At 43.3% G+C, this 13,581-nt stretch overlaps 1 protein-coding gene across 1 annotated transcript in view; it reads left to right on the plus strand.

Annotated features, from left to right (window-relative positions):
- Positions 1–1,568: 1,568 nt before the first annotated feature.
- cntnap2a (contactin associated protein 2a) overlaps positions 1,569–13,581 on the plus strand; it is a gene marked incomplete at its 5' end in the record, with an annotated part of 330,965 nt that continues 318,952 nt past the window's right edge. The window contains one exon of the mRNA XM_084565847.1: positions 1,569–1,671. Coding sequence (XP_084421973.1) covers positions 1,569–1,671 — 103 coding nt within the window. The remainder of the gene's footprint in view (positions 1,672–13,581) is intronic.

Genomic DNA, 13,581 nt, shown 5'->3' on the forward strand with positions numbered 1-13,581 from the left:
TGAAAAATGTTACCACTACTGTTATTATCAATTATCCAATAAAATGTTTTTGACCCACAGGCCGGCACGCCTGCTGACTGTCACAGTCAATCATTTGCAGCAATAAATGAGACATTACCGCTGATGGAGCTGTCCGTTAGGAATTTTCCATTTCCATTCACCATATTCTTCATTTATAAAAACTGCTCCTTGCAGTAATGATGATGACACATTATGTTCTTGGACAGATGATTGACTGAGACACGACTGGAACATGATTGTGACAAATGTGGACAGACAGATGTGGTGGGCAATTTGTCATTATAGGAACATGATTTTTCACTTCCATCTGAAGGATATTATCTAGATTTCCTCCTTGTAGCGCTGCCGCAAATAGTTGTCATCACTGTGGAAGGTAACAAACAGATGTACTGTGCAAAGCTGCCTCTTTTGATTGAAGTACTCTGACAGCCTGATCAAATGAACTCAAGTACCCATGTACCTGCATAAAAATAGTTCTACATATATAACTGTATTATGAGTTTTTATGTTGCTTTAGTTAGGTTAGCATCTCTCTTGCTTCCTCTTAGAGTTTCAGCTAACTATTTCGAGTGTTAAATGAATTGCCTTTTCTATTTTAACTGTTCCTTTATTATTATTTGAAATTGGTTTCACACTACCTTAATTGCAGCATATGAAACTGACTTGGTAAGGCATCTAACTGTTTATTGCAAATTTGCTGAAGATGAATGTTTCACCAGTTTTTAACGTTTGGCTCCAGTTTAAATTTGGTTTTCTGGTTGAGTTAGTTCAATTTAACAGAGTTAATTGTTGGTTTAGAGTTGAACTATTCTCTCCACTACGCCCCTCTCTGATACATCTTTTTTTTTTTTCTTCAAGTGAAACTAATGTGAGACCAGCAGAAATCTTTAGAAGTGTTTGATAATTAATCTCCATTACTTCGCTAGAGGGGATGCAAAGGCATAGATCGGCTTGTTTAGACCTATTGGTGCGATGCACGGGTATACATGCCAACACCGCGTAGAGAAGGAGGGGGGCACTGTCTGGCTATAAGAAACGGAAAGGAGAGAGGGAGATCCAGAAAGACTGGGATAAGTTCAGCACCACGGACAGCCCGCCGTAGTGCTGGACAGGGGAAATTACTTCAGTGGATTTGAGATGCGCACTGTCACGCTTCCCTGAACTACTGGAGCCCATACTGTACACACTATATTCTCACCCAGTCGTTCTCGTCTTTCGCATGTTGTTGTTTTTGCTTATCTGAAGTCGTGAGTCGCTCAGTGGGGAGGCGAGAGAGCTGCAGGGAATAGAGCGTTCCGTTTGCAAGCACAGGACAGACTGTTTGTCTGCGCGATCCTTACATCATCTCTTTATTGGAGAGACGGAAAGAGAGAGAGAGAGGGAGGGAGAGAGAGAGAGGGGGGAAAGAGAGAGAGAGAGGGAGTCCGTGCAGCGAGCCTCCTCTCCGACAGTCCTCAACTGCGAAGCGAGGCTGAAAGACCGACTGGCGTTACCGCCACTGAGCTGTGCGTCCCCTCTCCCGTTCTGAGCCCGCACCAGCCGTGAAGATGCGCCGGCACCGTCCTGCCCAGGGATTGACGCTGTTGTCGCCGGTCGTTTTGTGGATTTTCTTCCATGTCAGTGGTGCGCACGGAGCTCTGCCAACAACCCGTAAGTTGTTATTTTCAATTCTCTTGACGTCTCTTAGGAGGGCTCATCGGGTGAGACTGGATATGGGCGGGAAGCAGTCCGAGTCTGTCTCTGGAGCAGTACAGGTAGACGCTGTCAGGCTGTAAGGCTACGGTGGTAGTGGTGGCGGTGGTACCAGGCTGCACAGGTGAAACGCAGACGGAGCAGGGGCTACCTTCTGAGTTTAGAGCTACACGTGTTAACTCTTCGGGATCTCTGCTCCATTGATTTTTTTTTTTTAGCGCACGGGGTTTGGTGACCGGTGGGATCCCGATCTCTGGTTTTTCAGTGATTCTGGAAAAGAGTCAGATTACTGAGTGACATTTCGGCATGTCAGTTGTGGTTTGCTGGTTTTGGTGCAGTCTCGGTCAGAGTGCATCTGAGAAGGGACCACTTTAGACATGTTTTTCAGCCCTTTCTGGATCTCTTTTGGATCAATGTTATATAAGAACATTAGCTTTGTTTTCAAAGTAGTGCATTGTATTTGTCCCAAAAGGAATCCGTATCTAGACGTTTTAGTGAATCCCATTTTGTAAGAGGAAGTCGGGTTCTAATTGATTGTGTTGAATCGGACTTCAACATTTCATCCTTGTTTGTACAGTCTGTTTTGTGTGGCCTGTTTGATCTGAATTCTGATTTTTATCAAACTTTCCTCAATTGCTGGTCTGGACATACTTAGTCTATACGCTCATTTTTATTCACTCTGATGGTCTGGCGATCATATTAACCTCAGCCTAAGTGTTAGAATACTTTAGGGTTGCCTGTTCTGCCTGTTAAATAACAACAACTCGTCACTGATGACTATTTTTGTCTTGGGAGTTTGTTGGTTGGTGTTGCTTAAGACTTGTACCCTTATTACGCACACATTTACACAGGGATTCCACCTTTTTTCCATATTGTCTGTATTTACTACGACCTGATGTTTTAAGGGATAATTTGTGCCACCTCTGTCAAAAGCACCCGTTGTGGTTTGTTTTCCCGGGATTATCAACGCTTGGTTCGGTGGCATTACGATGTGGCTGAGGGTGACTGAGCCCGCTACTGTGAGGGTTCAGTGTGACTGATTCCCCCCGGTGAACGCCGGGGCTTCTCCGGTCCCGGATGGATGTGTCCGGGGACGCGGCTCATTAATCATCCCTTTCTGACAGACAACAACGGAGAGAAGCTACCGTTTGTGCTGGCGTGTGCACCCGCGTGTGTGTGTATGTGTCAGCGAGTCTGACAAAGACAAAAAGAAACGGGGAGAGTTAGAAGAGAGTGGTTGCGCATGTTTTTTTTCCCCCCTCTCTCGCACAAAGCTGCTGGTAATTAGAGACAGAGATAATATGTCATAGAGGCAACACTTCAGAAAACTTTATAGATCCGTTTATGGAAATCCTCAATCCTACTGCTCCTCCCAGTTAAAAGGTCTGACTGGGGGCAGCTTCACTGTAGCTGGAGCAAAAAGAGAGTCAGTGCCATGTTAAAGGTTACAGTTTAGATTACTTTGCAAAGTTGGAAGTCCCCTAGGTATTTTAGTTTAAAAAGCAAAAATGAAAGTAAGGCCACTGTAATGTGTGAGGTCTTAAATTCTCTTAAGTTTGTATTTATATTTTTTTTACATATACAAATTGTGAGCAAGCTGAAAGTGTGTGTGTGTGTGTGTGTGTGTGTGAGAGAGAGAGAGAGGGAGGGAATCATCTAACAGAACGTTGAATCGGGCCAGCAGCTCTGACTTTGTCCCTCCTCAGCGACGAGATGTTAAACACTCAGAGGAGCAGGCAGTGTCATTGTGACCAATGGTCTGTGGCATAAAAAGTTATTATTTCCAGCTTACTGTGGCAAACACACTCGCTCAGGAAAGGTCGATGGGCTGGTTGACCCGCTGAGCCCTGCAAGTACGCACTAAAAACTCTCCTGTGTATGTGTACAGAGTGGACGGTAAAAAGAGGACGGTAAAGAGAAGAGGGAAACATGTTTCTCCGCTGGGGCTCAGATTGGTTGGATGGGTTGTCCTGATTGTGGGGTTTTGCCGTTCAGTCTCTGGCCCCTCCATGTGCCAAAGTGTCTTTAAGCAAGACATCTTGCATGTTGGCTCAATTGTCATTCATGGGTAAAAGACAAACTTTATAAAGCACTGGATAACCATTGATGTGCAAAAGTTCTTTATCAGTGCAGACCATTAGCTTACATTTTCAGTCATGTCTGGTTCTACAAATTATTGCATGTTGAGCAGTAATCCAGGGATTTTTTTTCCTTCAGTGTGACACCCTTCGTTAGTAGACCTTGGATTCAGAACTCCCCTTTCAAAAAATGTACCATACAAAAGCAACACAAAAGAATTACAGTACTGACAATCAAGATGATGCATATGTAAAGAATACAATCTGGAGGGATGTCCAGCAACGTCCATTGCCAGATAAGTGCTACCTGACCCACACGACCACGTCACTGCAGTGGTGACCTGAAAAGAAGGATAGATCACACAAACTAGAGACAAGACTCAAGAATTTGGGAGAGTGAACTTAGGAGAGAGCGAGACATGCAGACGTGCACACTTGGAAGAGAATCGGCCAAGTCTCCTAGAGGACAGAGATCCATACTCAAAACATCTGGAGCGAGCCTCCGACAGCTAGGAGAGACGGAGAGAGACGTTCCAGGATGACTAATGATCCAGCAAAGAGAAGCCTGAGTGAGAGGAGAAGACAGGGAGGATAAATAGGTACCGAGGGAGAGGGAGCGAGATAAGTGCACAGCTTGGATGCTCATGTGCTCGAGGTACAGTAAACAAGTTAGAGAGATGCAGTGATTTTCTGAAAGTTTAAAGTGTTCTCATCGGCAGGACAACATGGATTACGCTGGAAGTACAAGGCACAATAGACTGATTCGACTGCCCGCCTGGGTGGTGGTGATGTTAACAGGTACAACGCCTGAAGTGATCAAGACTAAGCCACTAACTGAAGGTTGAGACTAAACACTTTACATTTGTATTTACAGGGCTCTACTGAGCCGGACAGGAAGGGGGGTGCCCCTGGAGAAGGCTGCGCAGCTGTGCAGAGACAGGAGCCCTATGTTGCATCCTGTTGCAGGCACAGATGTTATGAGAGGAGCAAAAACAGGGCAGAATATAAAGTTTGGGAAAAAATATAATAATAATCAGGCGATGTGAAGGGGAAGCCTTATTAGCATTCTATGTTTGCTGCATATTAGTAGCAATTAATTGGCAAGCAGAGTGGTATCTTTCTGAAGATTATTTCATTTTAACTAAATCAAATGAACGCGCAGAGAAATGCATGTAATAGCTCAGAGTAAATGCAAATTCACCTGCAGTGTGATGTATGCACACAGCTGAAGAAAAGTGGGTTGTCCTTGTTGTGTGTGTTGTTGTGTCAAATCAAAGTACCTCACCACCTGCCATGGTCTCTTGAAATCATTATGACTTCATTTTTTCCATTGCAATTCAAATCAACCCGATTTTGTCATATTATTTTACCTCATACAAATACACTTCGCTTGAAGTATATTCGGTGCACACAGTTGCACAGTGTTTTTAATGAGACAACTTTAGTTTACCCTCATTGCCTCTGCAACATTGCCTTTCTTGGCATCGCCGAGGGGTTTAGATTTTTAACGGCCCCGGCACGGGCGTGTGAAAAGCAAAGGATGCGCCTTTAAGTCAGTAAGTTAGTGACACCGTGGGTGGCTAAATGGGATGCCCCTAGAGCCTGTCTGATATAGAATCAGATTAGCCTTTTCTCATCTCATTAAGCTTGCCAGGCCATTTGACATAGACATCAGGCTGCCTTCACCTCCAGGGCCACGAGTCGCCCTCTAATGTTCTCCAGTAATTCATTTTATTCCATGTGAAACCAGATGATAATGATATTTAGCCGCATCCGGTTGCCAACACAAATGTTTCTCGTGCAAGTTTGAACCATCGGCGTAAACAATTTTTTTGCTATTATATTTAAGTAGCTCCAGACTAAATAAATCAGATGTTATTAGAATTTGGTAGGAAATGAGGCAGTGCTTTAGTGACTGGTCAAAAATGCTGTAATTTTCTAGAAGCCAACACATTATCCAACTCGCAGGTAAATCTATTGCCAATCCTGTGTGTGTTTCTGTGTGTCTTTGTGTGTGTATGAGAGATGGCTCCCATTAGGAGGTGGTAATGATGGGATTAAGGCTAGAGGAAGCAGACTGGTTTGGCTGAGATTAGAGTAGTCGTTGTGCAGCTATGTTTGGCCCGTGTGTGTGCACCTGCCTGTGTTTTGAGCATGTGTGTGTGTGTGTGTGTGTACGTCTCCAGGGTGGTAGATAAATCATGCATTGTGACAAGTGAATCAGAGGAAACAAGGTCTAGCTGCTAATTGCACTGCCATGTCTCTCTCCTGGTCTGTAACCCTTTATCTAAATTGCTTGTTTCCTCCTGCTCTTTTTAAAAAAAATAAATAAAATCTTTTGCTGTATTGCACTGGCTTTATTTTCAGCAAATCATCCCAGCCTCTTTTCTTCTTCAGGCCTTTTATTGCTCTTTGCACCTGTATTTACCTCCCCCCCTTTTTTTCAAAAATACAGTAAAAATAACTCGTGCCATTTTTTCCAACTGTCTCTTCCCTAACTAGCCAATGATTCATTTTCCTCTCTCCTACTCCTCCCCCCTTAGTTCTCTGGTTCTTCAATTTCATTTTTTTTTTTACTCTCCACCTCCTGCCCTTTTCTGCGTCCCTAAGTATTTCTAATTCTGTCAACCCTCCCTCAGCTCCCTCAGTCTTCTTATCATCTGACTATAATCACTTTCCTCCTTCCTTGCCTCTTTTCGTCGCCTATTTTATTTTTTTTTTCTCCATCAACTCGGTCTCCCGCCTCACAGTCTGTCCCCTTTCCTTTCCACTCCTGATTACAAAGTATGCATAATAAGAAAGTTCCCACTCGCCACTTTTCAGCAGAGTAATGTAAAGCGTCCGCTTGTGCAAACTTTCAAAACAGCATCTGCACTGTGCATCGGTGTTTGTCCATCCACCGACACTGACTAAAGCACATCCACACAGACTGTTTACCCTATCAGCATATGAATATTTTACTCCACCCTAATGGCCCATGGATTTGACAGAGCTGCCTATATTAAATTTATAAGAAGTTGATTTGGCATTTTCACGGAGGCAATTGATGATATGACATGGAGTATCCAAAAATATACCACCGGCAAAGCTACTTCCTGCACTGGTTTTGAATTTAATGCAAAGTGTTTCATCAGCAATGATACCGCCATCTTAATAATTTAAAGTAAAGGCTGCAAAAATGGTATTTCTTGTAGTATTTCATAACCTGATAACCTGTGTTATCCCAAACGGATTTGACAGCATTCCGGAGACCTTCTTGTGATGTCAGGAATGTTTTGCTCCGTCCGTCTTCAAGCGGCCCCATAAATCTTCAATGGGGGTTGAGGTTAGGTGACGGCAGAGGAAAGTCCATGACAGTCAGCACTCATTATCTGGCTGCAGCATGAGTCCTTCACCACAAAGATGCAAATCGGAGAGAACGGAGAGCTGCTCCTCCCTGGTCAGGGTGGAATAATTCAGTGAGGGTGTTCAACTCTTGAGCGGTAAAGCACACCCGTATGTGTTATTATCGCATCCGTTCGTCTCTTTACACATGAATCCAAGGTTGAGATTTGTGGCAGTAACAAAGGGGAGTGTGTAAATTGGATTGGTGTTGCTTTCATGTAGAATGCAGGTGTGTGTGTGTCTTGCCCCATCCGATGCCTTGTTTACCCTCCCGGGAAGCGGCATAGAGACCGTTACTCATCCTCTGAGACATTACTACTAGACAGCCTTCCTTTGGCAGCACTTAATACTTAATGATTGGTGTGCTCTTTATTTAGCCAATTCTGTATCTTTCTATCGCAGCTTGACGTATTGATCTAGCTTTGAATACAGCTGATCCAGTTTCCGTAAAGTGTTCCATACGCTGCGCCTTCAGAAAAACGCAGAGAAAGCCCGTCTTGGCTTACAGCAGCAAATTCACTTGTGCGTTGTCCCTTCTGATGCCAGGATTCCCATTATCACAATGCTATACTTCTTTCATACGTTAACTGTAATGCTGCCTGCGAGCTGATTTGCAAGCCCCTGATGAGTGGATCAAATGATCTGAACATGTGCTTCAACAGGATGCAATGCCATTCAAGGAAATTTAAACTACTGTACAAAAGGGCTAATGCTGCCCATGCCGCTAATGTCCTAAAATCAGACTGCTGACGTAGAAATGGTGCCAATTAAATACTTATTTTTCATTTTACATGACAAAAGTTGATTGAATTTTCAGATTATTCTCATCTTTATATGAAAATATGACTGATTTTTGATGTACGACTTGTTAACATTCAGATTTGTATGTTTTTATGGGAGAATTCTCTTTAAAAAAAAATAAATATCAGAGTCAGAGCAAACATCTAATAATAAAAAAAAACACCCCGACTGTCTTTTTTTCCTATTCACTTTCAGCCTTATTCTAGGGCTACCATGTCACGCTCCATGAAGAATTTAAATTTCTCTCTTAGAAGCAGCGAATGCTACTGTGAGGCTATCAATGTTTCATCATGGGACCAAGGCCACACTGATACAAACGTACAATGACAAGTCATACAGCATAATTCCCTTAACAATGTAGTAACATACACACACACACACACACACACACCATGCAGCTCACACTCCCTCGCCGTCCTCTGCCCTCCTGCGACACACAGACCTTTCCCGGTCATTGAACGCCACTGACTGACCTGCGATGCATAAATTGAAAACCAAACCCATAATAGGCACTCTTAATCATGTAATTCTGCATCTGTAGGTGCAAATTGGCACGTTCATGGTTCACTGTGTGTGACTCTGCGAGCGTGAATGTGCAGGATCAGAAAGTTATTCTAGTGGAATGTGTTCCCATTAGAACCCGTCAGAGTCTGTCCACCTCGTTGGAGATTGGGCTGGAAAGGCAGAGGGAAGGAGAGGGAAGGACGAGGAAAGGAAAGTGACAAGGATGGGGGGAGACACCTCGAGCAAAGATGGTCAGGAAGGGAGGATTTTCTCTGACTCCTTGTCGTTTAACATTATCGTTGTTATTATAATCTGGAGCTGCACGGAAGCGCAGCCATTACGTTAGTCACAGAATAGATTGAGCTGTGACACTTAATGCTGCAGCTCCATTTGCTGATACCTGGCTCTTTTTTTTATTTAAACAACTTGACTGATTATACAGCCTGCATAATTGCCTTTTTTGCAGTTGACGCGAGTATCCACTTAAAATTCAATTACCGTGCATCATCATTTTAATGTCATCCCGGCAGCATCTACTGTAAAGAACAAAGCATGTCAGGGGAATGCAGAAAGAAATGTTTATAAAAGTATATGACTGTAAACAACAACCTGCACTTTGACTTAGACTTTACTGAGCTTTGAAAGGGCTAGCTGAAATCACAGTTTTAGATCTTGATAAGAAGCTTTGCACCTCATCTACAATTATTACAGATGAAATAACAGCCTGAAACTGCAATGCCTGCTTCAAATTTAATTCTAATCCACTTTAAGTTTTTCTTTTAATTGGATTCTAAATCTTGTTTGACTGTTTCTAAAGCTGCTGTCGTGTGTTCCCGTGTTGGTCCATTTTTAAATAATTTGCATAAGACATTAAGACAACTTAAGATTGGCGCTAATTGTAACTCTATATTTAGTTCTCTGTTACTCCTAGATTTTCCCATTTGTTTTTTGCAGACAGATTGAAATAGGCCGAGATACTACCCCAAATCACTTTGCCAGACGTGTCAAGAAGAGCAGTTGAAAGCATGGTGCTATAAGTGAAACTGAACTGAATCAACGTTGCCAGAACGTCTCCTGTGAACAGTCACCTCTGTGAGCAGCAGTTCAGACACACTGGCTAGAGCAGTGTTGTAACCCCCCCGTACATGCTCTTGAACACCATCCAGCGCGAGAAAGCGCACTAGTGTAACGGGATGTTTTGTGTCCGACAACTAAGGAAGAGTTGATTGTGTGAGTGGGAGTGATCATGCAGGCATGATCGCTCACTGGCATCCCATCCACAAATACCAGTGCCAGTAATGTTTGATTTAACTGGCCAAGCTGCAGACAAGGACCAAATCCAATGACACTCTTCTGGAGGGAATTTGTGTCCAGGTGCATTCGGTTTTCTGTCTTTATTATCTGAACAGCATTCAAAAGTGCTGCAAAATCCCCCAATAAATGCAACAGATGACTGAAAATCTATAGAAATTCTCAAGGCACCATAATACTTAATAGAGTCATGATATGTACATTTTATTGTTTAATTGCTATTGATTAGAAAATGGTACGCAATTCATTGATTACTGGCAGTTACAAATATCTTATATCGAACTCCAGAGATAAGTCATCATCTTATTTGAATTATTTATCTGTCATTTCTTTTTTATTTTTAATTAAGCTATCGATTATGTTCAGGGTCCGTTAATCCTTTTGTTCGCTTAGCATTAAATATTCAGAGGTGAGTGTAGAGTCTATTTGGGGCCCCAGGCAAACATTTCCAGAGGGCTCTCCAGCCAGCATCCATCACAATTATTGATGATACAGCACCTGGTGCTGATGCTGTACCATGGTCCTGGTCATGACAAGTGGGGAGGCTGACTGGTTCTTAGCCCATTGGAGGTAAATCCATTAATTAAACCCTTTCTCGACATAAAATGTATTACAATAAAATATATGAATGAGGGAAACATTTCAAACTTTAACTTCTACCTAGGGGCGGCACAGTGGAGTGGTGGTTGGCTCTGATGCCTCACAGCAAGAAGGTTCTGAGTTCGAATCCATGTGGAGTTTGCATGTTCCCCCTGTGTCTGCGTGGGTTCTCTCCTGGTACTCCAGCTTCCTCCCACTGTCCAAAGACATGCTCTGTAGGTTAATTGGTGATTGTAAATTGGCCGTAGGTGTGAGTGTGAATGGTTGTCTGTCTGCGATAGACTGGCAACCTGTCCTGGGTGTACCCCGCCTCTCGCCTGATGACAGCTGGGATAGGCTCCAGCCCCCCCGCGACCCTTCACAGGAACAAGCAGCTACAGAAGATGAATGAATGAACTTTTACATAATGATGGGACACAGAAAAACACAATATTGTGGTAGTGTCTCCCAAGCACTGACTAGAAACCAACAATCGGGCAAAACTGTACAAGTCCACCATTGTAAAAGCCCAAATACTGTTCCACTGTTGTTGTTTTGAGTTGCTCGTGCATGACAAGTGAGCTACTTTGGTAAGCCTCCCATTTGATTAAGTCTCTTCCCACGCTGATGGTCAGGTTCAGGCAGTTTTGGATAAAGTCTCTTTTTCAGTGTGGCCTGGCAGCAGTAGTCTGCATAAGTGGGACGAACCTTACCATTTGTGACGCATCGATGTATTCCATGCTAATCAATGATGCTGTTATAACACATAGTTTCAGATACTGGAAATCAAAGTATGGGCAGAATTGTCAGAGGTGACAGACGGAGAGCAGATTATACATGACATGGAAAAGCCTGATTCATTAGGTATTACTCTTGATGAATGATCTAGTAATGTATGCTGATTATTTCCACATAGCTAATTAGTTAATGTAATTAACTCAAAGCGTCATTAATTCCCTGTACTCGCTGTGTAACGCAGTTTGTCAGGGATTTTGCGGGAGAAGAAGTTGTTCTTGAAAATACAGAGTTACACTGAGTGTGCTGTCAGTGGAAAATTAAACTGTGGCTTTCTGCGTGTCTTCTCTTTTAGTTTAACCTATATTCTGCAACACTAACCTTTTGAGCTGCACGTGCACGTAATCAATCTGGGGATTACACATCAAAATCCCCGGCACGGCATCTGTTCAGCTGTTTTACTTGTGCACGCATATACTCTTATTCTCCTCTCATTTGTTTAGAGTCTCACTATATCTGCCTCTCACGCTTTACCTTTTTTTTTTTTTTTGTACTTCATACAGTGCATAGCACGGTCAAACCGTGAGCATATGTCCATGAGAGAGTGAGTGTTTCCGAGCATGCATGCGTACATGCACCAGTCCACTTCTGCCATAATGGATGTTGGATATCCAGCCACCAGCTCATGTGAGTGCTGTGTAAAAGGGCATTGTGCTGCAGCTAAGACAAATGTTGTTATTACTCTCAGCCTTTGCATTCAATTTGTTTTTTAAGCCGCTTGAATACCCCATTTACAGGCCAAGATTAAGTGAATTAATCTCTGGGCTACTTTCATTGAAGGAACACTCCTCCTTTTTCTCTTTAGACTCGGAGTAAAAGCTCAGTGACAGAATGGGAACGAGGCCAACCAGACGCCTGGAAAACGTTATCTGTGTGTTCTTGTACATGTGTGCGTTTCTGTTTTGGTGTGGTGAACCTGCAGTGTACACCGATCAGCCACAACATTAAAACCACTGACGGGAGAAGTAAATAACATTGACCATCTTGTGACAATTCAATGTTCTGCTGGGAAACTTTTGGACCTGGCATTCATGTGGATGTTACTTAGACATGTAGCACCCACCCAGACCAGACCAGGCACCCCCACCCCATAGCAACGACACTCCCTCAACTCACAGGACCCAAAGGCCCCCACTAATAAACGTTCTGTTGCCAGACACCACAGGACACCCTCAGAAGGTCCATGTCCAGTCTCTGATGAGTCACAACTGTTCTGGAGGCACAAGGAAGACATACACAATATCAGGAAGGTGGTCATAATGTTATGCCTGATTGGTGTATGTGTGTGCATGTCTTGGTCAGTGTGCAGGTAAGAGGAGCGAGAAAAGGAGCAGGATAAGAAATGTAACTGGGAAGCAAACAGGAGTTGTCAGAGCAGTTTTAATGAGAGCAGTATTTCTACTAAAATCACGCCACTGCCTCCAGTAGACTTTGCTGAGTAGGGAATGGATGGGTGTGTGTGTGTGGAGGTGTTTGTCTGTGTGTGTCGTGTTCATGTTTGGATCCGCTGGCCTGTTTCGTAAATGGACAAATGTTCATTGTGTTCCCTGGGTGTGCTTGAACGAACGTGTGTGTGTGTGTGTGTGTGAGGAAATGGATTTCTGTGTGCAAATAGATGTGTGTGTTTCGGCACAGCAGTGTTGTGTGTGTGATTACGCGTGTTTGTGTGGACTGGCTTTGCAGTGGTTAAAGTACAGAGTAATTGGGATGTCCAGCAACCCTGTTCTCTTGCAGGGGCTAGAGCAACAAACACCAGGAGTCCCATGGTTGTGTGTGTGTTTGTGCCTCCACCTAATTTTGCTCATGTGAGTGTGCATGGTTGTCTGTCTGTCAGTGTTCCCCATTCAGTCCTAGGCAGGTATAGCTAATTGTGTAATATGTGCGTGTAGAGTGCATGTGCAAAAAATCACTGTGTGCGTACTCTGCAAAACATGTGGCCAGGCTCTAACATTGTCTGTGTGTACAAAAGGTCTCTTCAAGTACTTGTCTTTGTATACGTGTGTACAGCAGAGGTTAGGTGTGAGTGTGTAGCCGTGGAGTTTTTGTCATTTAAAAGGAAAGCGGGTTAAAAAAAAGAGTTTGAAGCTGGATGTGAATGTGGTCGATTTGCTCTGGTTCAAGGTGCTGCGCGTTTGAGCTAAGATTAGTCAGTCAGGAGTCACTGCTTCCTCTTTAAATGCTGTATTTCTTTCACCTACCTTTTTAGTTTTTTTCTTTCAGCGTGGGTTTCCTTGTCTTTTGCACCCTTTCTTGGTGTCGTCTGTTTTTGCCAATGTGTTTATTTTTTTTATTTTTTCTCGTTTTTTTCCCGACTGTTATTCAGCAGAGTTGCCTTATGCTGTTTTTGTTTCCTTTCCTGTGTGCATACTGTATATATCACCTCTCCCTCCAACTTACTAGATCATCACGTGACTAT

The sequence above is a fragment of the Chelon labrosus genome (genome assembly GCF_963514085.1).
Source record: "Chelon labrosus genome assembly, chromosome: 18".
In the NCBI taxonomy this organism is placed as follows: Eukaryota; Metazoa; Chordata; class Actinopteri; order Mugiliformes; family Mugilidae; genus Chelon; species Chelon labrosus.